This window comes from Macaca mulatta, chromosome X, assembly GCF_049350105.2.
Source record: "Macaca mulatta isolate MMU2019108-1 chromosome X, T2T-MMU8v2.0, whole genome shotgun sequence".
Taxonomy (NCBI): domain Eukaryota; kingdom Metazoa; phylum Chordata; class Mammalia; order Primates; family Cercopithecidae; genus Macaca; species Macaca mulatta.
Window position 1 is genome coordinate 18,288,967 of NC_133426.1, and position 27,101 is coordinate 18,316,067.

At 38.0% G+C, this 27,101-nt stretch overlaps 1 protein-coding gene across 2 annotated transcripts in view; it reads left to right on the forward strand.

The window, feature by feature from the left end:
• CDKL5 (cyclin dependent kinase like 5) overlaps positions 1–27,101 on the forward strand; it is a 202,362-nt gene that overhangs the window by 118,067 nt on the left and 57,194 nt on the right. For both annotated transcript variants that reach the window (XM_028842232.2, XM_077989598.1), the window contains exon 4: positions 19,348–19,393. In XM_028842232.2, the coding sequence (XP_028698065.2) occupies positions 19,348–19,393 (46 nt within the window). The remainder of the gene's footprint in view (positions 1–19,347; positions 19,394–27,101) is intronic.

Consider the following 27,101-nt stretch of genomic DNA (forward strand, 5'->3'; position numbering starts at 1 on the left):
ATTTTGTATAATAGTAATACTATATTTTAATATTTAAAGAATAAACTTAATAATTTATTCTTTAAATACACTATGTATCAGGCACAGTGATTGACCCTTGGGTCTGCGGATAGGACTGAGACATAATCCTTACTTTCAAATAGCTGATAGTTTTGTAGAGTTCAAAGACCTGTGGAATCAATTTTAATTTGCCCCATTATACTCAGATGGAAACCACTCACAATTCTTTTAGAAATAAAAACGGAATCTAGCTTCATACTACCTGACTGGTAGTATTGTGGGAGCTTCCTCCCATCTCATTGGTTGAGATAAGCCTCCTTTGGTTTATGAGGTACTAGGCAAATTGGGAAGGGGTCTAGTGCTTAGTGCCTTGTTGTTACTCTGGTTACAATTAAACCCTGTGCCAGGAGCTGCCACCCAGTGGGTAGTGCTTCCCTGGCCCCAACTCTCCAGGCTATGGTGCTTAGTGATCAGACAGATGGAATCTCCGCAAGTACCACCACTGTCAGAAGTCCTGAACACCCCTCTCTGCCTCATGCAGAAGCTGTGGTCCCACGATCCTTCCACTCCTGGAGGAACCTTAGCTCTATTGGATGGGAAGTTCAGCTCGACTGCCTTTGTGAGTCTGGGCTTTATAATAATGACTGTTCTCCCCATGGGCAGGAGAAAGTAGACCTCAGGGATACAACCCCATGATCTCTGAGTTCCTTTAGAAATTTGGTTTTGGTGATTTGGGAATGCCCAAAAGTAGAACATTTTTGAACTTTCTTCTTGATGGTAAGTGGGTGATAATGGTGATAATGGTTCTTTAACTCTTGTGTGTTCTAAGCATTTTACTTGTATCTTCTCATTTAATCCTGATAGCAACATCAGGAATAAGTTATATTATTATATCTGATTTTCTCCGCAGGAAATTGAGGCACAGAGAAGTTAAGGAACTTCCCTAAGGCCACTCAGGTAGTAGGTGGTAGAGCTAGGATTCAAATGCAGGCAGTCTAGCTTAGAGCTGAAGTTCTTCTTACCCTTCTTTCAGTGATGTGACAACCTTTGAGTTTTATTTTGCTTTTTTATTATTTGTTTGAAATTAAGATTGATGTATCTAAAATAAGTGTTCCAGGCTTCTAAAAAGTGCTGCACAATTAAATATTACTAAAGTATGTTTCTAATTAGAAAAGTTTTTTTCTTTCTTACTAAACCACATAGATTTGGGAACAAGAGTATAAAAAATAACCAGTAATAGGTTACATTTACAACTGTTTGGAGTATAGTCCTTTAATAATCAGATTTTTTGGTTTGTTTCTGTAAGTGGGAAACAATGATTTTGTTAGAAATCTCTGCTTTTGGCCAAGTGCAGTGGCTTACACCTGTAATCCTAGCACTTGTGGGAAGCCGAGGCGGGAGGATTGCTTGAGCCCATGAGTTAGAGACCAGCCTGGTTAACATAGGGAGACCCTGTCTCTACAAAAAGTACAAAAATTAGCCTTGTTTGGTGGCACACAGATAGTAGCCTATAGTCCCAGCTACTCAAAGGATGAGGTGGGAGGATCACCTGAGCCTGGGGATGTCGAGGCTGCAGTGAGCCATGATCGAGCCACTGTACTCCCGCCTGGGTGACAGAGTGCAACTCTGTCTCAAATAATAATAATCATAATAAAGAAAAATAAAAGGAAATCTCTGCTTTTTTGTTTGATTGCTTAGGGTTCAGTAAAAAATTTAACCAGATTATTTCTGATTATGTATATCTATTATATATCATATTTTATTATACATTTTTGATCATTTCTATTGTTTTTACATGTGTTTATGTTTAAATACAGGTAGTAGAATAACTAGAAGGATGTGACTCATAAGTCATTATGTAAATATTATCCATGCCAGTACATTTAAATTCTGTAGGGACTTAATTGTAAGGCAGTTATAATATAGCCATGTTCCTCTGTTGAGAAAAGATTCATACTGCCCTTTACCTTGCTTTTTCAGTGAAAACGTTTAAATATTTTCATTCATTTGAAATGTAGAATCAAAGTTTCATTTACATGCATATTCTGTGTACTTGGTACTATAATCTTACAGTTTGTTCTATTATTTGTAAACACAGAATGTGAATATAAATTTTCTGCCATGTTTTGTTAGGAATAATGTATTTCTCCATTAATTTACATGTTTTCATACCATTGGCTCTTAAATTTCCATGAACACTAGCCACAATGTGATTTATCTGAGGCAGATTTTTTTTCAAATTCATATTGATTTATCTTCCATGCCACTTGAATATATTTTGTTGATTATAATAAGATTCTTTATTAGTTCTAGCTCAAGAGAAACCACATGAGTGAGCTTTAAAACTTCAGATTAGTTCATTAAATAGACATTTGGTAACACACCTACTCTAGTGAGTCCTGTTGGTTGTTTGGGATAAAGGGTAAGAAGGGTATGGTCAGTGATTACAGAGTGACCACACTCTAGAAGGGAAAGGCTTATTATTTTGGCACAGAAATTGGGCATATCTCCTACTTCTTTCTTTCTTTCTTTCTTTCTTTTTTTTTTTTTTTGAGACAGAGTTTCCATCTTGTCGCCCAAGCTGGAGTGTAATGGCGCAATCTTGGCTCATTGCAATCTCCGCCTCCCGGGTTCAAATGATTCTTCTGTCTCAGCCTCCCTGGTAGCTGGGATTGCAGGTGCCTGCCACCACGCTCGGCTAATTTTTGTATTTTTAGTAGAGATGGTGTTTCACCATTTTGGCCAGAGTGGTCTCGAACTCATGACCTCAGGTAATCCACCTCGGCCTCCCAAAGTGCTGGGATTACAGGCGTGAGCCATCGCACCCAAAGAAGTTACGTATCTTCCTTCTTTGGCCAGCATGTCCTTTGTCTCATTTCTTATTGGTCACTGTAAGTTTCGTCAGAGGTATTTAGAACAGGTGGGGGCCTTTCTGCTAGGTCTCAGGGGCACAGAGTTAAGTGAGGCACCTACCCTCATGGATCTTAATCATTGTCTGGCTGGGAAGTGAGGCTGCGTGGCAAAGCATAGATTCCAGTGCAGTTGTGGTGAGTGGTTTGCTGGAGGTGTGAATAGGGTCTTGGGATCACGAAAAGAGCAGTACACAAAACAAGCTGGGGGATCCTGCAGTGCTTCCTGAAGGAGGGTTTTGAAGGAGTAAAAGGAGTGAACTAGAAGTAGAAGGGCTGGCTTCTTGTCATTTCAGTAAAGCTAAAACACCACTTCCTTAGATACTGCACCAGTACTCTACTGAATTGTCTGTTTTGTTCGATAATCTTCTTGTTCTGTTACTTGTTTCCTTGTTATATGTCTCTTCCCTCCAGAATGTTAACATCTGTGTATTCCCAGTGCCTTTTACATAGTAGGAGCTTAAAAAATGTTTGTTGGTTGAATGAATGAATTAATGAATGAAGAATGAATGCTTGAGGCAGAGTGTGAGCAGATAAAAGCAAGTGTGTGTGAAGGCTTAGTTGAGAAACTAACTGCAAGTGATTAGGTGTGACATGAGCAAGCGAGCTTTTCCTTGCAAATTAGGAGGTAAAGCATGGAATTAGAACGTTATCCCGAAAGCCTCCAGGCTGCATGATGTGTAATGCAGCATTCTTTTCCTGAATTCCTGTGATTAACAGCTGTGAATATTTTAAATTTTCATTATGTGCAAAACTGATGATCTCACTGAGGCCATTTAGAGAATATTATTTGAAGAGGATTTTAACTGGACTGCCTCAGTGATGTTCTTGACATCAAGTAACCAGACACAAACATTTCATTCAGGTTTACAGTGTTCTTTGGCTAATTCTCTTGAAACATTGAATTATGTCACTGTTGTTTCAAGACAACAGACAAAACTTTTGAGAGTTTTGTCTCTTCCTCCTTTTGCTTTAGTGCTCAAGGTGTGGTGTACATTGGTCATCAGGCCAATGTGATGGTGATAAACAGTTCCTCTTCCAGGCCTGTGTGATAATACAGTTTAATTGAGCAGACTTTTAATTATATATGTATGATAAAATGCTAGATACTTGGATGTAAGACAGACTAGACATATGTTAGGAATAACGCTTAAAATCTTAAGGAAATTGAACACTTGTTCAAAGGATTTTTAGCAAAGCAATTTTATTTTTGCACAGAGGGGGTGCCTCTTCGGCCAGTTGTCATGAGAGTATACTTGAACAAAGGGCACAAGAGTTTTTATTTTTGATGCAAGTTTTGTTTTTGTAATTTTTTTTTTATTGGCCGGGGTTAGGTTGTATAATTTAAATTAATTTTGATTGGTTAAACATTTGTGTTGTTTTGTTTTGTTTTGTTTTGTTTTTAGATAGGGTGGGGATGTAAAAGAAAGTGAAGGGGAAGGGGTGTTTGTAATGAGCTAGAAAGTGTTTTTTTAAAATAAGGGAAGGAATGTGAGCTGGTATTGATAATGCTTGGTATTGAGGCATGCCTGGGCATTTAACAAAGGCAAAAAGGAAAAAGGAGAAAAAAGGTGGGGGGGTACTATGAATTAAAGAATGAAAGATCGATCAGATTATTTGAAAATAAACCTTATTATATTTTACACATAGCTCTTTGAAAAATAGCATGGGCTGCTGATTTATGTCTGATAGCCTTCTCTTTCTGTGCTAAGAGAAAGTAAATCTGGCATTTTCTAGTTTTCTTCACAATGCATAATAAGATATGAGGAGTTATTACAAGCCTAACTAGATACTTTGAAAAATTAGATTTTAGGAAAAGAAAATAAAAATTGTTACTACCCTACGTTGAATGTATTTTTCACTTTTCTCTGTAGATACGGTTACGGCAAAACGCTGTGACTTGGAACCTTTTTCAGATTTCAGTTGTCTTATTCTGCTTCCTTGCCTGCTTTGTGAGCACATCTGTCAGAAAGTGTGGTCACAGGGTCCCTAGAGATAACCCAGCGCAGTGCTTGAATAGGGAGTTTCTATGTTTCTGTTCTTACCTCACAGTGTTTCACATGTTAGCAGTGTCATAGGGATTGCGGACCTGAGCACCTTGTGCCTAGGTAGCCCGAAGATGTTATACAGAACCAAATTGCTGTTTGTTTTCTTTGAACTTCGGAGTTTTGTTAAGCTCGTTCCTGTTCTAAAACAGCCATATCTCTTGTGAATTGGAAAAAATTAAACCTTGGTGCATTGGCTTTATTTGCAATTTTAGTATTCTCATTTCTTACAAAATGTAAAATTAGGATATTGTATTTGCCAAATCTTAAGACTTATAGATTTTATATACATGCATGCACAATTCATCAGTGTGTTGATGAATAAAACAAATAATAAAATATAACAAAAAATAACAAAACAGAATCAAGCTTTTTTTATGGAGCACTAATTTATTACCATCTTTGCTCTACTGTCTCTAACGTCAGCAGAATGTATGAGTATGTACTCATGGGTCTGGCTTTTGTTCAGGCTCTAAGAAAGCAGTGAGCAACTTGCTCAGTAGTAGCTATGCTATTGTTAACTACCTGTACATTGTTTATACATGAATAATTGCAAAAATTAAGTATACTGACTTCGATGGTCTCTACATAACTTACTGAAACAATTGGTCATAAGAAAGGCACAGTCTGTCCCTCCCTTGATAAAGGAATCTCTAGCAAGCTCTATCACTTGTTCAACAGAGCAATAGATTTTTTTCTTCATTTGGACAATGCATTTTTATGCTGATCATCAGTCCATAATTTTAAACTTTGTTTTCTATTCTGTCAATATTCTTGAATCTTTATTTAGCAGGGATAATACTTTTGGAATACCTGATGATGTATCTTTGGTCAATAAATAAATTGGTTTTTCTCTTCCGATCTTTTCTTTTATCACGTCCCCAGGAAAGAGAGCAGGATGAATGCCACTTTGTAGGGGAAATTCCTTGAGTATTAAAGGAGAAATGAAGGACAGCCCATTCCGGTGTCAAAGGAATGTGGGAAGAACAGGCAGAGTTAGAGCAGGCAGGTGGTCAGGTATATATGTCTTGTCATTCCCCACCCCCATCACCTTAGGGAACTGAAATTCAAGGTTTAGGGGGTGGGTAGGTTGAGGGTAAGCCAAAAGTGAAGGAAGCTTATGCCCCATCCCCTTCTTGTAACTCAGGGAAGAAACTGTCTTGCAAGGCTGCTTTAACGCAATGTAAGCAGCCACAGCAGAAGAAAATGTAGCATACTGTGGTTAGGTGAAGAGGACTGCCAGGCCTCCTTTAGCTGGTGAGTGGCTTCTGAGAAATCCCAAAGTTACTTCACACTCCAGGTAGCTGGATTGAGAGCCAGTGAACCTGTCAATGGGAAAGATGTGTTGAGGGGCAAGCTGATACCCACACTGTAGCTGACAGCCACACTAGCTGACACTGATTGAGCCAGGTCTCGGGTATAAATGAGATTAAGGAGTCTAGATGTCTCCGGCACCACTTAGACCTGCTGGGGTAGATCCCTGGACTCTGGGCCAAGAGAGCACACCTGAGTCTACGGCCTCCATGAGCTCTAACAGCAGCATCTGGCCAGTGTCTGGGGTCCACACCTATAAGGAACCTTGTCTTGGAGACCTGAGAATCTCTACCTTACTACAGTGAAGTTCTGTAACCTCACCCATATCCATACCCACAGCTGCCATCTTGGTAGAAGCAGCAGGGAGAAAATTGAAAAACTGAGCATTTACCTGAACAAGACTATAAACCAGAAGGGACTGTGCTACCATATAATGCAAGTTAAAGTCAAGTGTGGGGGCTTGAAAAGCAAGGTTAAAACAGTTACAGAAAATTTTAAAGCTACATTTTCTTGGCACAGGTTAAATTTAGTGTGCTATAAATTACTGTTCCTGCCACAGCAAGATAGTCTTTGAGGATATATTTCCTGCATTTAAATTTAAATTTTGTATTCTTCATTCACAGTGGAACATAGCTTTTAAGTCCAATGATTATCTGAGGTTTAGATTGCCTGCAGTTGGCATGCCTGATGCCATCGTGGTCTCAATTACTTGATCACTAGAAGTGAAATTTTCATTTTTTCATCTCATTGTTATAAGGACAAAATGAAATAGTAACACAATTTCACAATAACTGCATTATAGACTTGATGGTTAATACTAAACTGAAAGGCTGTCTGACAGGCATCACTGCCATGTAGTCTTCAAAATTCTCATTCATTTGCAGACAATTTGCTGTGAATTTGGTATAGACAAGGTGGTTTGAGGGTATCTGCAATAATGTTTGAAGGTTTGGGTTTTATATAAAAATGAGATGCATGTCAAATTTTATATGATCTATAAGTATGGAGCTAGATTGTTTTGAAAGTTCACCTTTCTCTCTTTCCATTGAAAATAGTTGGTATTTTCTGCCAGAGGGATTAAGGAAAATTGTTCTCTGAATGTCTCATTTTTCATTTTGATAACTATATTTTACTTTTTGAACATTTTATTAATTACCTAATCTATAATATGAACATAGGGTAGTAAATTTATATTAGTCCTGGAACTATGAGGTAAATTATTTTTAAGTGATTCATCTTGAATTACCCACTTACATACAGTAAGATGTACCCATTTTTAGTGTATAGTTCTGTGTAAACTAGCCCTCTTAGTTCCTTCTTTGGCATTATCAGCCATCGTCCCTTCAGGCTGATACTCTCTATAATAGTTATAATGGAGCATATTAAACTACTTACAAAGGATTTCTGGATATGTGGGTTTGTTTGCATTTATCAATTAAGTGGTCCAAGACTTTAATTTGGTTTTGTTCTCACATTTGTGGCACTCAAATGTCAGCCATCTAGGTGGCCCCAAGTCTCATAGCCTTACTAGATACCTTGACTTATTATTATTATTATTATTTGAGACAGAGTCTCACTCTGTTGCTCAGGCTGGAGCACAGTTGCAGAGTCTCGGCTCACTGCAGCCTCAACCTTCCTGGCCCAAAAGACCCTCCTACCTCAGCCTCCTGAGTAGCTGGGACTGTAGGTGTGCACCACCACACCCAGCTAATCTTTTGTAGTGTGTGTGTAGAGACAGGGTTTTACCATGTTGCCCAGGCTAGTATCAAACTCCTGGGCTCAAGCGATTTGCCCGCCTCGGCCTCCCAGAGTGCTGGGATTATAGGCATGAGCCACCATACCCTTCTGAAACTTTCTAAAGCATAGAAAAACAGATCTAATATGTCTCCTAGGGAATCTGTCCTTAAAAAAAACCAAAATGTGGCCAGGCGCGGTGGCTTATGCCTGTAATCCCAGCACTTCGGGAGGCCCAGGCGGGTGGATCACAAGGTTAGGAGTTTGAGACCAGCCTGGCTAACATGGTGAAACCCTGTCTCTACTAAAAATACAAAATTAGCTGGGCATGGTGGTGTGCGCCTGTAATTCCAGCTACTCGGGAGGCGGAGGCAGGAGAATTGCTTGAACCTGGGAGGTGGAGGTTGCAGTGAGCCGAGATTGTGCCATTGCACTCCAGCCTGGGCGATAGAGCGAGACTCTATCTCAAAAAAAAAAAACAAGAAAAAGAAAAAAACCTGAAATGTATATATTTGTATTCTGTGTTCTTGGCTGGTTGGTTTTTCCTTATATATCAAGGAATGTCTTTTTCTTTTTAAAATTGTGGCAGGAAAAAGTGCTTCTGTGTTAGGCTGTGGTAGAATTAGTAACTGATATCCAAAGAGAAGAATGAGCCAGGCCAGCAGGATATATGTTTTACATTGGCGACACAATACAGTAAGACATTTGCACTAGCTCTTGTCCTTTTTTGCTGAGCACATTTTGGACCAGTTATACATTTATTTCTTAACTACAAGCTTGCAGTCTAGTGGTAGAGTCAGACCTTGATCAAGTGATCATGTAAATCTGTAAAGGTGGAACTTTAATGCAAGTTATAAAGAAGAGGCTCTTGCTGAGAGAACACCACAGGGCCTTCAGATCTCATCAAGGAGCTGTGGGAAGGCTCCTCTGAGGAAGTGAGGATTGATTGAGCCAGGATCTGGGGGATGAGAGAGGATTGAGTGAGCAAGGGAGGGCAAAGCTTGCACGAACAAAGAGAATAGACCCTAAGGCAGTAGAGAACGTGGCAAGGAGAGACGTGACTCAGCAAGCAAGGGAGACCTAGGGAGAGGAGGCGGCAGAGCTACCTGGCCTGCTATGTGGAGCAGCTGCGACAGAGTCGTCAGGTCAGTGGAGTTTGGGAGAATTTTAAGGGGAATGGTGGAGTTCGAAATCAGATTTCCTTTCCCAAGGAAGAACCTAGTTGCTGAGGGGATGAACATTATCAGAAGGGCCGTGGCAGTACTCATGGTGAAAGTGCCAAAGGCTTGACCAGGGGTAGGAGGAGCATTCAGGTACAGGACAGTGGACCCATTTGAAAACAATGTAGGAGGCAAAACCCAACAGCACTTAGTGATAGACTGGATGGATTTGGATTTGGTGGTGCAGACAGGGGAGATGTCAGCAGTGATCCCAAATTTCTGGCTAGTGTTCACTGAGATATATGGGACAGGAGACAGGCCCAGGTTTTGTAGGGGAAGATGCGGGAATGGTTAGGCGTTCTGTCTGAATATTTTACACTCATACATTCTCATTTTACATCTCAATAAAAGATGCATGGAGGGCAGATCCAGCCCAGAGATGGTAGAAGAGATTTTATGTCTTACTGGAAATAATGAGAAAACAGAGTTGTTGTGTTGGAAATTTATCACTGACTTGGCTTGGAGGCAGTTTTTTGTGGTTTTTTTTTGGAGACAGAGTCTCACTCTGTCTGCCCAGCCAGGCTGGAGTGTGGTAGCGTGATCTCGGCTCACTGCAACCTACGCCTCCTGGATTCAAGCGATTCTCATGTGTCAGCCTCCCAAGTAGCTGGGACTACGGGCGTGTGCTACCATGCCGGGCTAATTTTTTTGTATTTTTAGTAGAGATGGGGTTTCACCATGTTGGCCAGGCTGTTGTCGAACTCCTGACCTCAAGTGATCCGCCCGGAAGGCAGTCATTTTATATGCAAAGTCTCTTTGTGAGATCCCACTTCTCACATCTTCCTTTTTTGCTACCTGCTGTCTCATGTTCTTGAAAAAGTATTAGTATTTTCATAAGACTATCCTCTTTTTAGAGACTGTACATGAAGTAAATACATGGTTTTTCTTGTAATGCTTTCTAAATTATAAGTTTTCTTAAAGTACTCTTAGTGTACCATTTAATTCTAATTATGAACAGGTTAGAGTTTACATCAGTGTTTCCTGTAATAATAACTCCATCATGTGAACCTTAATAGGCAGTTTTGCCATGTATTGGTATAGACTTGGTAGGACTCCACTAAATTGTTTTTGGCCAAATGTAAAACATTCCTGAAATTTTTACAAAAAAAAGGAAATGTGTTTTCAGTATACCTTTTGGTATATTTCACTGTCTTTTTTTTTTTTTTTTCCCTGAGACGGAGTCTCACTCTATTGCCCAGGCTGGAGTACAGTGGCGTGATCTCAGCTCACTGCAACCTCTGCCTCCCAGGTTCAAGTGATTCTCCTGCCTCCGCCTCCCAAGTATCTGGGATTACAGACCCACACCATCACGCCGGGCTAATTTTTGTATTTTTAGTAGAGATGAGGTTTTGCCATGTTGGCCAGGCTAGTCTCAAACTCCTGACCTCAGGTGATCTGTCCGCTTCGGCCTCCCAAAGTTCTGGGATTAAGGCGTGAGCCACTGTGCCCGGCCATTTCATGGTATAATATTTTAATAGAACCATATTACAGAAGTTATAAAAGTAATCATTGTTTTATAAAATGAGTGTAGACATTTTAGTGCTGTGATAATTTTAATAATTTTTGGAGAATGGATCTTTTAATCTTCTCTTTTTCAATTAAAATTTTCTTTCATAGCATATTAATTTTTCAGTAAAGCTTTACCTGATCTCCTCAACAAGTGATCATTCTCAAAATTTTTTTTTATTATACTTTAAGTTCTGGGGTACATGTGCAGAACATGTAGGTTTGTTAGATAGGTATACACATACCATGGCATTCTCACATTTTTAAGGGGGAATGTTTATAGGGAAGTACCACAAAATGGTTAAAATGAATAAACTCAAGCAGAGTTTCTTACCCTTAGCACTGTCGACATTTGGGGCTGGGACTGTTGTAGGGACTGTCCCGTGCATTGTGGGATGTTTAGCAGCACTCTTGGTCTTTACTCATTCGATCCCAGTAGTGCCCCCAGCCTATGTGACAACCAAAAGTGTCCCCAGATGTCTTGGGGGGGAGCATGGTCACCCCCCAAGGGAGAACCCTTTAACTAGATTTAGATTTTAATCTCAGATACAGATTGTATTTTTTTAAGTGGTTGAAAAAAGGTACATGCAATAACATATGCTAGTTGCATGATTTTTAGTGCACAAAGCAATACAATTTATGGGCAAATTCATTTGTAGTGATAAAAATGTGTGGGAATGATACATATCAGCTTCAGGATAGAAATTACCTCTGGGTAGAGGGAATGGGAATGAATGAACTTTTATTTTTTGGCATTTTACGTTTCAAAAGGCAAGAGATCCATAGCAAATAAGCCAAAATATTATCAACTGTTAAATCTGAAGGGGATATACATTTTTTTCTGTATATTTGCATGATCTTTTTTGAACTCCTGCGGCATATCATATAACATTTGTTATACTTTTTAGCTTTTGTCATGCATTTTTTATTACATACCAGGTTGTAAACTTCTATGTATATAAGACAGCTTCATTTACTCACTCATGTCAAACACAGGATACAAAAGAAAACCTTACATAAAGCAGAGGTCCAATAAACATTTGTTAGTTGACTGATTGAAATGCTTTTTTTCTTTGGTATAGATTTTTTGTGTGTGAGATTTGGTCTGAAGTACTAAAACTTAGCAGTAAATCTAACTTTTAGTATTGACAAACTATGGTAGTTTTCAAATAATAAATAATATAAGTCAAGATCTCTAAGGAATTTCCTGGAGAAATCTAGGTTTTATCACTGAATAAATATCATGGATGGTATTTTATATTTCTATAGTACTTGGCAAATGCATGTTAGCTCTGATATAATTTACCTGCTATAGAATGTATCCTGTGCTTGAATTTCCTCCCATTTTATAATTTTACTTATAATGTAAAGATAAATACTTTTGGAATAAGTTATTTTAGAAGGTTTACACAGTAAAAAAGATAAAGATGGAAGTAATGAAATATTTGCCTGTTCTTTTAAGTGTATAAATATTATAACATATTATTAGAAAACTATTTAGAAATGTTCATTGGTACTAACATTTCTCCTCGGTGATGTGTGTTTGTGTGTTTCAGAATCATTTTCTATAACAAAATTTACATACATGGCTTGCAAAGGCAGTATAGCATGATTATGGTTGAGAAATGGCATTCAGAATCAGTCTTCCTGGGTTTAAAATCTCAGCTCTGCTACGTCTTAGCTGTGTGATCATGGGACAAATTATGGAACTTCATTAAAACTCAGTATCCTCATCTGTAAAATGAGCATAAGATCCTCCTCAGAATGATGAATTGAGAATTAAGTGAGATAATCCACGGGAAGCACTTAGCATGGGGCTGGGCACAAAAGTACTTAAAAATAATAACTTAAAATGAAGCTTACTTTTTCAGGGACCATACTGGTCTATAAAGTAGTAGTTTCCCAGCCTGGCCAACATGGCGAAACCCCGTCTCTACTAAAAATACAGAAATTAGCCGGGTGTGGTGGCGTGTGCCTGTAATCCCAACTACTCAGAAGACTGAGGCAGGAGAATCGCTTGAATCTGGGAGGTGGAGGTTGAAGTGAGCTGAGACCACGCCACTGCACTCCAGCCTGGGAAACAGAGCAAGACTCTGTCTCAAAAAAAAAAGTACTAATTTCACTTGATCTTAGCCAAAAGGCTGAGAAACAATAAAGTAGTAGTTTCTATGTTTGTAGGGTTTTACTTATGCCCAGGGAGCAGACAGGATATTTGCAAATAAAACGTGAACAGAAATATTTACAATACTTTAGTTATCAAGTTACATTCCCTGCTATTTGGATGATGAAATAAAGAATTTCTCCCAAGAAAACACTTCCTCAGAGAGTAATTAGAAAACGAATTGTAGACTACAGACGGCCCTCCATATCAGCAGGTTCCACATTGATGAATTCAACCATCTGAGGATCGAAAATATTCAGAAAAACAAACAAAAATTTAAAAATACAACAATAAAAATACATATAAAAATAACAGTATTAAAACTATTTATTTGCATGGCATTTACATTGTACTAGGTAGTGTAAGTAATCAAAAGATAATTTAAAGTATATAGGAGAATGTGCATAGGTTATATGCAAATACTATGCCATTTTATGTCAGGGATGAGCATCCATGGATTTTGGTATCCTCAGGGATCCTGGAACCAGTGGCCCCCTCTATATCATTGTAGATACCGAGGAATAACTGTTATAACCTTTTGAAATGGCGTAATCCGTGAATAGGAGAATAAAAGAGTATTTTATTCTGTTCTGTTTCATGATACCTGTTGGATATTTTAACTTAGCAAAAGATTTGAAAAATAAGGCTCCTGCTACTTCCTTATACAGTGTATGATCAGTTTAAAGAATTCACTGTTCCAGAGCATAATTAAGTTATATAACTGCATTTTAAAATAACTTAGTAAATTGTATGGCTGTTAATACCAGTTAGTTGCTTTGCCAGAATCTTAAGTAAGGGACAATTAATACTGCTAATAAAACAATGACCCAAAACTTTAGACAATCAGCAACGCAAGTGAGTTGATGGTTATAAGTCTCTCTGTCTCGTATGAGTCTCTAGTGATTGAGGCTTGATTTTTATGGGGTAGAGATCTTGAGAATATTGAAGGAACTATAGGCTCTCCAGATATTTCTATTTGTTAGTACTCATAACATTTATTTTTTATTCTCTTTCTGATTTTTTTTTTTTCCAGCTGGGGAAATTTATTCTGGGAAATGTGAAATGCCTTGATATGGTTTGTTTACTCATGGAGACGGTAGTACAATCCAGGAACCTTTATCTAAAGTTACCTAGTCTTTCTGTTTGTGTTCCAAAATACATAATACAATTCCAATTTTAAGGTAGAATTAAGGGTGAGGCATAGAATTATCATTCATAGATTACTGATATATTTGATAACATTCTTAGTTTATTGCTTAAGATGTCAGCTTTTAAATACCTCATATTTTAAATAAAGACACTGAAACAAGTAGCAAACTATGCCTATCTTGCTAACTACAGCTGGTGACATTCTGTTGCAGACGTTGTGGGGGCAATGGTATGCTTTTATGAATAAATTAAATTCAAAACAAGTTTTTCAGAGTTATTTTTTGTATGTTTTTCTCTTTGTCTACACCTTTATTATATATAGCATCTCAGGGTGGTGGTAGAATAAGTAATAAAGCTTGGCGTGTTACTTCCTACCTCTCCATTAAATACCCATGAAGTTTTACAAATTAATAAACTAAACATCGAAGATTGCTAGCAAAGTCCAGGGAGAATTAATTTTATTAGCAGTACTGGGTTGAAAGCATACTCTTGAACATCATGCTGTTTATCCTACTTTATGAACCCAAATCAGGCCAGATATCCAAAGGGAGTAGGAAATGCCTTGGACCCATGCTCACAGGAACTGAAAAATAAGCAACCATCTCACTGAGGTTAACCATAATCTGACACCTCTGGAGCTGGAGTTCTCAGCCCCCTACTAGCCTGCATTAGCATCTGCATTTCCAGATCTTTACAGAGACCAAAATGTCCTAAATATAGTAAGGGAAGAAGCAAGGAAGGATTGGAAAAGGCATGTACTATCCTAGGATTCAGAGTCCCCCGTGGCAAAGTGTGGTGAAGGTAGAGGGAAGAGAGGCTGTGCTTAGAAATGTGGTCTCCAGAATGCCATGAGGTAAACAGCTAATGGCATGTGCTCTTCTTATTCAGAGAACCCTGCCCAGGCAGTTTAACCTCAGACCAGCCAACCCCAATGGGAAGGATATGTGCTAGTGAGCCAGGTTCTAAAATCGGGCTCAGGGTGCATCAGTTCATATTTGAAGTTCAAGTTGAGGCCAAATGCCAGTCCTGGTGGATCTCTTTCCATCTTAGTAAGAATGAGTTTTAAAGGGTGGAGCAGAGAAAACACTATGAAAAGATAGGGGAAGATAAAACATTGCTGTGAAGATTTAGAAGCAACACATGGTTCTGAAAATGACTTTTTCTAACAAACCAATAAAGTTAAGACATCTGCTTAGTCTCCCAAAAGAAAGCTAGGAAGATAAGACCTCTACAGAGAGTGAATAAGCTAAACAAGGCAAAAAATGCAGAAGTTGGCTGAGATAAAGACAAGTGAAAGAAGCCTTAAATGGATAAAACAAAATTGTGTAGCACTTTTGAACTCATTAATGTTCATTTACTAAATATTTATCGAACACCCACTATGTGCCTGCTATTCTAGGTGCTGATGATGCAATCATGAACGTTGCATACTAAGTACAAAAACTTAGTACAAAACATACTAAACAATTATGAAAGATCCAACCTAAAAGTTGTAAGGTTTGTGGTGGAAAATAATAGAAAAATAGGAGTAGAAACAACATATAAGGTTGCTATAAGGAGACTTTTCTAATTTCATTGATTTCCAGGTATTATTGATTCAAAAAATACACATACACACACTCACACACACTCCTCTAGATATATTCCGAATAATTTAAAATTTTTATTTCAAGGAAAAGGAAAAGTTCTAACAGTATTTAGGGAGGAAAAAGAAGTGATCTATATTGGAACAAAATCCAAATAGGCCTCATACTTCTTTTCTGCTACAAATACCAGAGACTGTCAGGTCATTGTTCCCCATTTGATGCCTTATGTGACAGTATTATAATTTCTTTATGTTAGAAAATGGCAGTCCTTCTTTTTAGACCCTTAATTTCCTTCTTCTTGGAAAAATATCTTAGTATATAGATTTTGTTACAAGAAGACACTTTATTCCTACCTGCATTAAGTTGCTTTAATAAGCATATAGACTCTGGTGTCTGTGATGTGAATGGCATTTTCCGGGGCTTTATGGTGCACTTAAGCTTCCAGTGACTCTGAAGAATAAAAGGTTGCCTTCCCAAGAATTCCGTGCCTATCAAGTTGCCATGTATATGTGAAGATGTTCAAAAATGCAAAGACTTGGAAAATAAGACACTTTGTCAGAAAATCTTTCAAAGATGTACTCTGGCTGAGCAAAACATGAATGCAAATCAATCACTCAAATATGTATAAACCATACAAGAAAAGGACTGGTGGTAAACAGTGAAGCAAACTGAATATGTAAAAAAAAATAAAATATTATGCTCATGTATCTATAATTACAAATTAAATTCAACAGTCAAACCCTGCTCTCAAAAATAAATATATTTAACAAAATGGTATAAGAAGAATCAGTGTCGATAACCTCAGATTAATTTAAAACAGTTGAAGGTCACAATACTTTAAACACTGGTTCTGGCGTAAGAACAGATCAGTAGCCTATACTAGACTAGGCTAGAGTCCACTAGAAAGCTCTGAAAGCACATCTAGTATCTATATGTAAGGATGCTAAGATGTAACAACTAAAAATATCTGGTAAAGGGTATTGGGAAAATTGGTTTAGTGTTTAGAAATTATATTAAATCTGGATTCCCTCACCATGTCATATATTAAAATAAATTACAAGTGAATAAAGATTTAAGGAAAGAAATAATTAAAATATCAAGATACATAAATGCAGATGAATATTAACCATGCTCAGGCTAAGTAAGGACTTTGAGCACAAAAGTAATGGACATAATTACAAATGCCTGTATCAGTAAACTTGACTTTGTAATAATTTATATTCAACAACAACAAAACTCTAGCGAGCACAACAACCTGGGGAAAAGATTTGTAACAGAATTTGGCAATAAGTTATCATCCATGAATCAGCAAGAAAATATTAACCCTGGGGGACCGGATTTCACTTATTAGAAGAAAACTTCTCTAATCTCATTGAATGCCAGAGAAGTTTTTTTTTTAATGATTTTATTTTGTTTTGGCAATGGGTGTAGAGTGAATATTCTCATACACTGCTGAAGGGAACTGTGACATGACGGTTTTTTTGGATGTCAGTTTATCAGTATATATTGGGAACCTTTAACATTCATACCCTTTGAACCAATTATATCACTTATAGAATTTACTCTGTGGAAATACAGATGCAGATGTTGAAGTATGTTCATTAATAGACTTGTTAAATAGCCATCCATGAAAAATGGTGGTTTTAAAAATAACAGCTTGAAATGTTGCTTATATAATATCAAGTGAAATAAAAACAACATACAATAAGATATCCAGTATTACTACTACCATTTGAGAAAAATTTACTAGAAGAAAATATACCAAAATATTAGCAAGAGTTAATTTTGTAAATGTCTTCTCTATATCCTTTTTGTACCCTTTATATTCTTTTTGTATTTTCTGTAATGAGTTTATATTATTTTTATAAGCAGTTTGAATACATGTGAAATGTTAAATTCTTTCCAGCATCTTCTCTTAATTGCATGTGTTTTTCACTAAACACTGAATTGGTTTAATGTAGAAAACTTCATCTGTTCGACTTCATTCTTTAAGTAAATACATAAACCATATTGGGGGAGGCGGAGAGAGTGAGTTTTGAGGAGAGAGGATTTTCGTGGTATTCTTGAAAGGATAAATAAAAGAATAAAAATTTTATTTGACCCCCATTAGCCGTCGCTTTATACAGTAAATTGTATTTATGAGATGCCAGAGAAAAATAACTAATGAATTTATTCAAGGTGGTATAAATGTGCCAGTTACAAATTTAAATTTGTAGTCACATCAGTGGACCGTTTTGAACTGAGTAAAATCTTTTATAAAATCAGACAAAATTTTAATGCCTAGGATGCAATGAAAGAAATGTATGTGGGAGTCTTTCAGTTAGAGTGGAATATAAGATGGAACACTACCTGGAACAATATTCATTTGAGATATGTGCAGTTTTTCTCTATTCCTGGAGGCTACACCTTTGTGCTGTGAGAAAAGCAAGAGGAGGTTCCTGATAGGGTCTGGTCTTTCAGTTATGCTGTAGGTAGATTGCTAGCTAGAGCCATTAGAAAAGGAGCTGGGTAAGAACATGGTATCAATGTATTATGGGAGAGTAGCGTATATAAAAGAGTCACCTTTGTACTACGTGGGATAATATTCTAGCTGATCATCTTCTGCATTACTTAAAATTGGCAGTTCTTCCTTCCCAATAATAAAATACCTGGAAGAAGGAGTTTCTTTAAGTCAGAAGATGCATTAATGTACAAATAAATTGTACCCTATACGTACAAGTAAGTTGTCTGTACCCTACAATCCTATTCCTTCATTAAAAACAAAAACACAGTACCTTTAAGTGTCTTTTTCCTCTATAATTTATAGCACTTGCCTGGTATTGTGTTTAATTTTAAAGTCTTTGTTTTGATGCAGGGACGTTTTATTAAATATTTAAAGATTTGATCTGAAAGTGTCCCCACTTAGAGTAAAAAAGAACAGGCCTGAGTCATTCAGAAGGCTTTCATATGACGTGTTGGCTTTGAAGAATTTATATTAATTATTTTGCCAAAAGCTTTTTTATTGCTTTTATATACCAGAATTGGATACAAGTTATTTAGTTTAGTGGTACTTAGTTCTTAGCATTTCCATTTCCTTTCCAGCCCTTATTTTCTTTCCTCCCAACCAAAAACAACAAAAAAGATTTTCATATTTTCTTTTAAGGCAGAATTCTGTTATCTCTTCTGTTGAGAAGAGATAAATAAGGGCAGGACGAAGGTGATGATTGGTATTTGGTGATGGAATGTTTATCTCACTTTGGATTTGCAATGACCATCAATAGGGACGAGCTGGAGAAAATTAGATATGCTTGTTAGCATTCTGCTACCAGCAACTACTGTGTATTGGAGAGGCCCTTCCTTGGTCTTAGAAGGCCAATTAAAATGTGTCTCTGGACTTCAGAGGGCAGTACAGATGAGAGTCTGCCACTCATCCTGGCACTTTTGAGTATCCTCAAGACATTGACACTAATGATTTATGAGTTAAGCATATTCCGTCACCATATCTGCTCTTTGCTCCACACCCTCTCCCTTTCTTCCTTTCCTTCCTTGACAATGTTTGTGGGGTGATAAGAAAGAGAATTTTGGAACCAAGAAATGAGGGGTGGCGGGGGAGAGGAAGATGATGTATTTTTGACACTCTGGCTTCTTGCTACTCTGTCCCAGAATATACCCCCAGGCAATTGGAATCCCCAGTCGGAAAAACACTGGAGAATGACTTTCCTTCTGCTTTCTTTTCCCTTGCAGGAAACACATGAAATTGTGGCAATCAAGAAATTCAAGGACAGTGAAGGTAGATATATATATATGTATATATATCTGTATATATGTATTTTTCCTTCTGTATAAAGTTTTTATAAATAGAGTGTGGAAGAAGTGGGATCTAGCTGGTCAGACACTGTCTATTCCTGATATTTTGAAGTCACAGTCTCAAAGTGAATATAGCTTATTTCTTATGCTTTACTTTCAAACATTTAGTTCCTTTTATGTGGATCTTTTCAAATCTCACGATATTAGAAAATTCATCTTTTTATTTTAAGGTTGCAGTCAGCTTTGGAAATCTTGCTCCAAAGGCTGGTTAGAAGAAATGTTGTTTACGCTGTTTCTAAATATTATTAAAATTTAAAAACTGGCTTCAAGTAAATACTCCTGGGGGTCCACACAAATAGCAAGTACTATGTGAAAGATTTCAGTATTGGTTACTGTCATCTCCAGCTCCTAGTCAGAATTAGAAATACAAGGATATATTGAGGGATTGATTTTATATTTAGAATAATGCATTGGGAGAATAAAAGCTTTTTAAGAAGAAATACTATGCTTAGGGGCCTTCATCATATCCGGACCATTTCAGACAGAGTTGTAAAATTACCCCATGCTGGGCAAGAAAGTTTAAAATAATGCATTTCAGTAGTTCATTAGTTTTAAACTCTAGACTGTTGGCCATCCAAAGATAGCCAAATAGAGAAACTCTTTGACAAAAATAGGTGTGGCCTTTAAGGTGCTCTAGACAACATTTTTTTTCAGACTTTTTGGACTGAGACCCACACTAGAAATATATTTCTTTTTTTTTTTTTTTTTTTTTTTTTTTGAGACGGAGTCTCGCTCTGTCGCCCAGGCTGGAGTGCAGTGGCCTGATCTCAGCTCACTGCAAGCTCCGCCTCCCGGGTTCACGCCATTCTCCTGCCTCAGCCTCCCGAGTAGCTGGGACTACAGGCGCCCGCCACCTCGCCCGGCTAGTTTTTTGTAGTTTTAGTAGAGACGGGGTTTCACTGTGTTCACCAGGATGGTCTCGATCTCCTGACCTCGTGATCCACCCGTCTCGGCCTCCCAAAGTGCTGGGATTACAGGCTTGAGCCACCGCGCCCGGCCGAAATATATTTCATATACTAACCCAGTGTCCGCACATATATGTAACACTATATGTAAATGAAGCAAAAATGTCACGAACTTCTTTATTATATGAATGCGAAGCTCTCTACTTTCTGTTCTCTCCTGTTCATATAAATACCTATTGTAACATCAAATAGATTGACTTCACCACTAATAAGTCAGAGCCTGCTATTTGAAAAACTATGGTCTAGGTGTAAGAAGTATCAACACAGCATCAATCTTGATATCTAATCAGAAGTATGGAAATAGTCATAACTTACCTTCATCAGCACACATCCCCTAAGTGATGTAAGACACCAGCCTCTATATTTATGAACAGTTTCATCACCCTCACCTCAGAGACTTAGCAAACATTAAATAACAAAAAGGGACTTGCTCCAGGATAGATGCAGTAGTATTTGATGTAATCCATCTCTGATGTGCTAGTTATATGAAACACATGCATATCAGCTGGGAACTTTAGCAGTCATTGTATGGGCAGGCATAAAGGGAAGGTAAAAAGGGGAAGGTAAAAAAGAACTTTTTGCTTGTTCTGGGGAGACAAAAAAATCTTGCTTCAAATGGGATATTTGTGGTCTAGCAGGAAGCAGTAGCCCCAGGCCATCCCACTGTGATACCATTGGAAATGAGCTCTTTGAGCAGTGACTTTGGGTCAACAGGTGGCTGAGAGACAAATGGTGATTTCCTAAAAAGAGTGGTTGCAACAGTAGATCAGAGCACAATCTTCGCATGCATGTAAAGGCTTCTGGCTGTGCATTCATCTTTCAGGGCATATTGGCAAGCATCAGTTACCACCAAAAATAATAACTGTCATCAGATTTTGTAAAAAGTACAATCTAGGCCATGTGTGCCATCTTTTTCTGTTTCTGAGACAGGGTCTCACACTGTCACTCAGGCTGGAGTGCAGTGGCGCGATCTTGGCTCACTGCAACCTCTACTCCCCAGGCTCAAGTGATTGTACAGCCACAACCTCCTGAGTAGCTGGGATTACAGGTGTGCGCCGCCACGCCCAGCTAATTTTTTTGTATTTTATTTGTAGAGACAGGGTTTTGCCATGTTGCCCAGGCCGGTCTCCAACTGCTGAGCTCAAAGTGATCCGCCCGCCTTGACCTCCCAAAGTGCTGGGATTACAGGCATGAGCCACCTTGTCCAGCCCCATTACTTTCTTTTTAAGTGAATACCATGTTCTTTATAATCTCTATCTTATGCATACCAATTCTTAGCTTCAATTATATATTTTTACCTGTGTTATGATAGCTTTAGAGTAGAAATCTAGTGTATCCATTGAAATTCATTGAGCACTGAGTGAAGTGCTGTAAGAGTTGAGGTGTGGATACTTTCAAGAAGCATATGACCTATTAGGAGAATTAAGACCTGCAAATAAATAACAGTAAAACACAGTAGAGAACAGTTATTGCCTGAATGGAGACATGGAACTTGGATCATTTTGAGGTGAGAGAAACTGTTTCTAGACATGATATTGGGAATGCATGAATAGTCTAGACATGGAAAGCATTTGATCTGCCCTTATTTTATTAAACCAACAAAACATTAGTCTGGTCTGCCCTCATCTCTGCTAGACCATTATCACTCACCATCCCTCAAAGGCATGCAGTCTTATCACCCACCCCACCTTGTCAATGACCACCTACACATACTTCTAGAGGGATACTTCCAAAACATTTCTGTGCTAGAACCCAAAGATAAATCCTATTATTCATAAACTTTTTCATTCCAGTCTGGCCCACTTACCTGCTGTTTACATTTCTCCCAGGGAGGTACTAGTGCTCTCTTTTTTCTGTCTTTACCCTTTTTCTCTGGCTGGAGTAGTGTCTTGCTTAATGGAAAGAAAGGATACATGTTCGGTAAACAACTCTTTTGGAGTGTGAAGTGTATATAGATAGTCTCATTCAGGTAAGGATGTCTATTCAACCCCTGTGTAAACCATTTAATTCTCAATCAGTTTATTATCTTAAATTTTAGCCAATTATAATAAAAAACAGAGTGTCATGATAATATTGCCCTCATTGTCATGTAGCTCTCATTAATCCCCTTTATTAGTTATTCTTGAAATATTCATTTGATATTATGGCAGTGATTATCTAGATCTAATGTTTAAAAGTCTTAGTGAAGATAATGAAATAATCCTGTAAAAATATTGTGAACTGAAATAGGATGCACTTGGTCTGAGCCGTGTTCAAGGTAATCCAGTGCAGATGCTCCTTGACTTGTGATGAGGCCACATCCCAGTAACCCATCATAAGTGGAAAAAATTGTTACGTACAAAATGCTTTGGTTGGGCGTGCTGGCTCACACTTGTAATCCCAGCACTTTGGGAAGCCGAGGCAGGAGGATCGCTTGAGCCCAGGAGTTTAAGACCAGGCTCAGCAACATGGCGAGACCCTGTCTCTGCAAAAAATTTTTTAAAAAATTAGCCAGGCATGGTGGTGCATGCCTGTAGTCCTAGCCACTCAGTAGGCTGATGTAGGAGGCTTGCTTGAGCCCAGAAGGTTGAGGCTGCAGTGAGCCGTGATCATGCCACTGCACTCTAGCCTAGGCAACAGAGTGAGACTCTGTCTCCAAAAAAAGCCTTTACTGCACTCAACTTACCACACATCATAGCTTTAGCCTAGCCTCCTTTAAACATACTCAGAACACTTACATTAGCCTATAGTTAGGCAAAATCATATAACAAGGCCTATTTTATAATAAGGTGTTGAATATCTCATGTAATTTATTGAATACTGTAGTAAAAGTGAAAACCAGAATGATTTTATGGGTATTCTAAGTATGGTTTCTCCTGAACGCATATGGCTTTCATGCTATTGTAAAGTCAAAAAATAGAAGTCAAACCATTGTAAGTTGGGGACCATGTATTCTCTCACTAATATCACGGAATATTTTGTGAGAATATATGTTAACTTCTAGTAGCTTTAAAAGATTTTGCTAATGTCCTACTTTCTTGTTAAATTCATATGTATTCACAAATTTATGTAAAATGTTTGTGAAACTATATTTTGTTAGACTACTATTTAGTTCAAGAAGTCTTTATTATCCCAGGATGATAGATCACTATTTAAAATGGGAATCAAAATTTCATAGCAAATAAAAGTTTATTTTGGGACTTTAAGTGGGTAAAATGAAACTAAAATTATGAAAATAAGTTTATAGTTAACATGAGTTAGGTTATAGTAGCAACTAATATGCTATTTCAAGAAAGAATCAAGTGTTAACCTTTTTGGGAGGAGGAACAGTTTTTAAAGTAAAATTGTAGGCTAGGCCAATGAATAGCTTATATAGTAAACAGGGTGATTAAGAAATATATAAAAAGCTTTGTCAGTTTTCTCTTCTTTTTTTATTCCTGTCTATGTGTCTTCTTCTTTTTCAGGCTGTGTGTGTAGGGCGGGGCGGGGGAGAGACAGGGTCTTGCTCCATATCCCAGGGTAGAGTGCAGTAGCATCGTCATGGCTCAATACAGCCTTGAACTCCGGGGCTCAAGCAATCTTCCTGCCTCAGCCTCCCGAAGTAGCTGGGACTACAGGTACACACTAGCACTCCCAGCTAATTTTTTCATTTTTTGTAGAGGCGAGGGCTCGCTATGTTTCTCAGGCTGGTCTCGAACTCCGGGGCTCAAGCAATCTTCCTGCCTCAGCCTCCCGAAGTAGCTGGGACTACAGGTACACACTACCACTCCCAGCTAATTTTTTCATTTTTTGTAGAGGCGAGGGCTCGCTATGTTTCTCAGGCTGGTCTCGAACTCCGGGGCTCAAGCAATCTTCCTGCCTCAGCCTCCCAAAGTAGCTGGGACTACAGGTGCACACTAGCACTCCCAGCTAATTTTTTCATTTTTTGTAGAGGCGAGGGCTCGCTGTGTTTCTCAGGCTGGTCTCGAACTCCTGGGATCAAGAGATCCTCCTGCCTCAGTCTCCCAAAATGCTGGGATTACAGGCATGAGCCACCAAGCCTTGGCTTTTTGAGGTTTTTATTCTCTAGTTGTTAGCAGATACAGTTCTATCTGATAATTTATCAGTGTCTTTGCCTGTGATTCTCTCTGAAAGACTTTGACACCCTGACTTGGGGATATAGATTCCTGTTAAAAGGGAAGAATGTTTGAGTAACAAAAAATTTTTGTCTGAGCTTACTTCATTAGTTAATTTTTTCTTGTTTTGATGCTTGTTGACACTTCATAAATTTGGAGTCTCTGATAATGAGTTATTTAAGATACCCTAAATGATGGTATTCTAAGTTTGGCTATTAAGTTCCTGCAGAGAAATTTTATCTAGTAAACACCTGACCAACCAGAAGTCTCCATTGTATTAGTTCTGTTCATTGTAATAGTTCTGCTCATTATTTGGAATTTCTGAGAAGGGAAAAAAATGACCATAGACCATAAAGATACTAGAGATTATTTAGTTAAAAGGTACTTTTCAGACTATGTATAAATTACAAATTTAGCCCAATTCTTCTACCCTTCCTATGACTCCCATCTTCTGCAATGAGGTTTGATGTTCAGATGATAATGTATCACTATTGGATTGTCATTCTCATACATACACAAGTACAAGTGTCTGCTGTCCTCAATTTATTAAATAACTCAAGAGCGCTGATTTAGATTATATAGCTTTGGACCAGCAAGAATTCAAAACGTTGTCTGTCCAACCTTTACTTGAGGAAAACCTATTGTCTAGAATTTATTTTTGACATACATTTGGACCTTCTTTTTGCTTCTTTAGACTTTTCCATCTTTCCTTAAATGTAAGGTGATGGAGTAAGAGGAGAGCCTCTCTACTTGTCACTGGGCCTCTGTGCATGGCAAGGAGGCTGACTCCAGGGAGCTATGCAGTAGTCTGCATTTAAGATGAAACTTAGGTTTTGTCTCTGCTTTTATATGAAATAAAATTACTTGCATTTCATATTCTGCTGCTTAATGTTTTCTGTAGAGAACTATCTTCCTCTTGGAATGGACATATTCTTCTTAATTGTTAGAAAACATTTAATTGATCATCTGTTCTGTCTTCTAATTTATTTTATTCTTCTGTTTACCCAGACACTGGAAAGCTCTATACTGATCTCTGGATCAGGAGTACTCTGGTCTCTTATTTTATATAATGGTACAAAACCAGAGTTCGTAATCTGTAGTCCTTAAATTCAAGAGCCTGATTTCTATGTGAAAGAGGCCTTGATACAAAAAGTCCAACCCTTGACTAAACAAAGAATTTGATTAACTGAGCTTGAGCATTCTGGCTAGTCATGGTTTTACCATACTTCCTTTTCATTTTCAACATGGACCTCCTTCAAACTTCAGGGATTCTTCTAGGATTTGGTGATCATTTTGCATCTTCTGTGATTTCATAAATTTCTACTGTGCTTTTACGTGTTCTTCATCTCTAAAGATTGGAGGGTCCTCATCTTTCTTGGTGTATGTAACAGTAGCACTAGCATTCAAACTCCCTCAGGCACATTGTCTGTCTGTTGATGTCCCTTCTTCAATAAGAGCAACCAGACTCAAATATGGCACCCCCGTGGTTTTGATCAAGGATGGGTTGATTTTGCTTTATCAGTTTATCTGTTTAAAGGTCCATTTGGGGTGGGGGGCTCTTCGGCTATACAAAAATGTCAGGTTTGTGATTTCACAAAGTAGGTTACAGCTATTCCTGGATTTCCTTTCTAAGCCCACAGTTCTTTAAAAATAGAGTTACAATAGAGTTTCTGCTCATCTTTAGGTTTTTCTCTTTTCATCAGTTATCTTTTAATCTCCTTTGCTCCTGTGATCTTTCTTCTTAAGAATTGTTCTCTTTTACTTTAGTAAATCACTCTTGATTTTTAGGTATGTTAACTTGCCTTACTGGTAAGTTTAGAAGTAGGACAGTTTTGGGGTTGTTTTTACTTAGCATCCTTTTTCCACCCTGCCATTTTGTCCTCACTCAGTGGGGTTTCTATATATCTGCACATAACTTTGTCAGAGTTGATCCTGCATTCAGCTAAACCCCCTCAGTGATAACTGATGACAAGGTGGGTCAGCATGCACATAAGCAGTTATCACATAGAAGTATGGACTCGGGAAGAGTCCTTCTGAATAATCCAGTATAACTCAGCCCCAGTGTACAGATGATGGACCTCAGGCCCAAAGTTGCATGGCGTGTATGTGAATAATTGCAACTAAAATGCTGACCCAGGATCTTCGTTGAGTTTTTCTTCCACCCATACAATGCAGCCTTGCCGTTCAGCTAAACGGTAGCATAGTTATACCTCAACCTGGGTACTGTGACTCACTTTCCAAAACTCACTGTATTGTATACTATGCCACCTTTGTTCCTATGAGGTAGAATGTGACCTTCAGCTCATGCACCCTGAGAAAGTTATCCTTTCTAGACTTGGTTTCTTGATTTGTAAACTGGAGCCCAACCTTGATAAAGAATCCTAGCCTAGACAAAGAATCCATGGGGATTATTTCAACTACATGGCAGTGATTTTTGTGCTCATTTCAGTGGGCTGTGCTACCATCCTTTGAAAATGCCTTACTGAATGCTTTTGTGAGGCATTTTGTAATGCCTTGCAAAATGCTTTCCTACTTTGTGTACCTCCCAGAAGAGAAGCCTGTGTAATTCGAA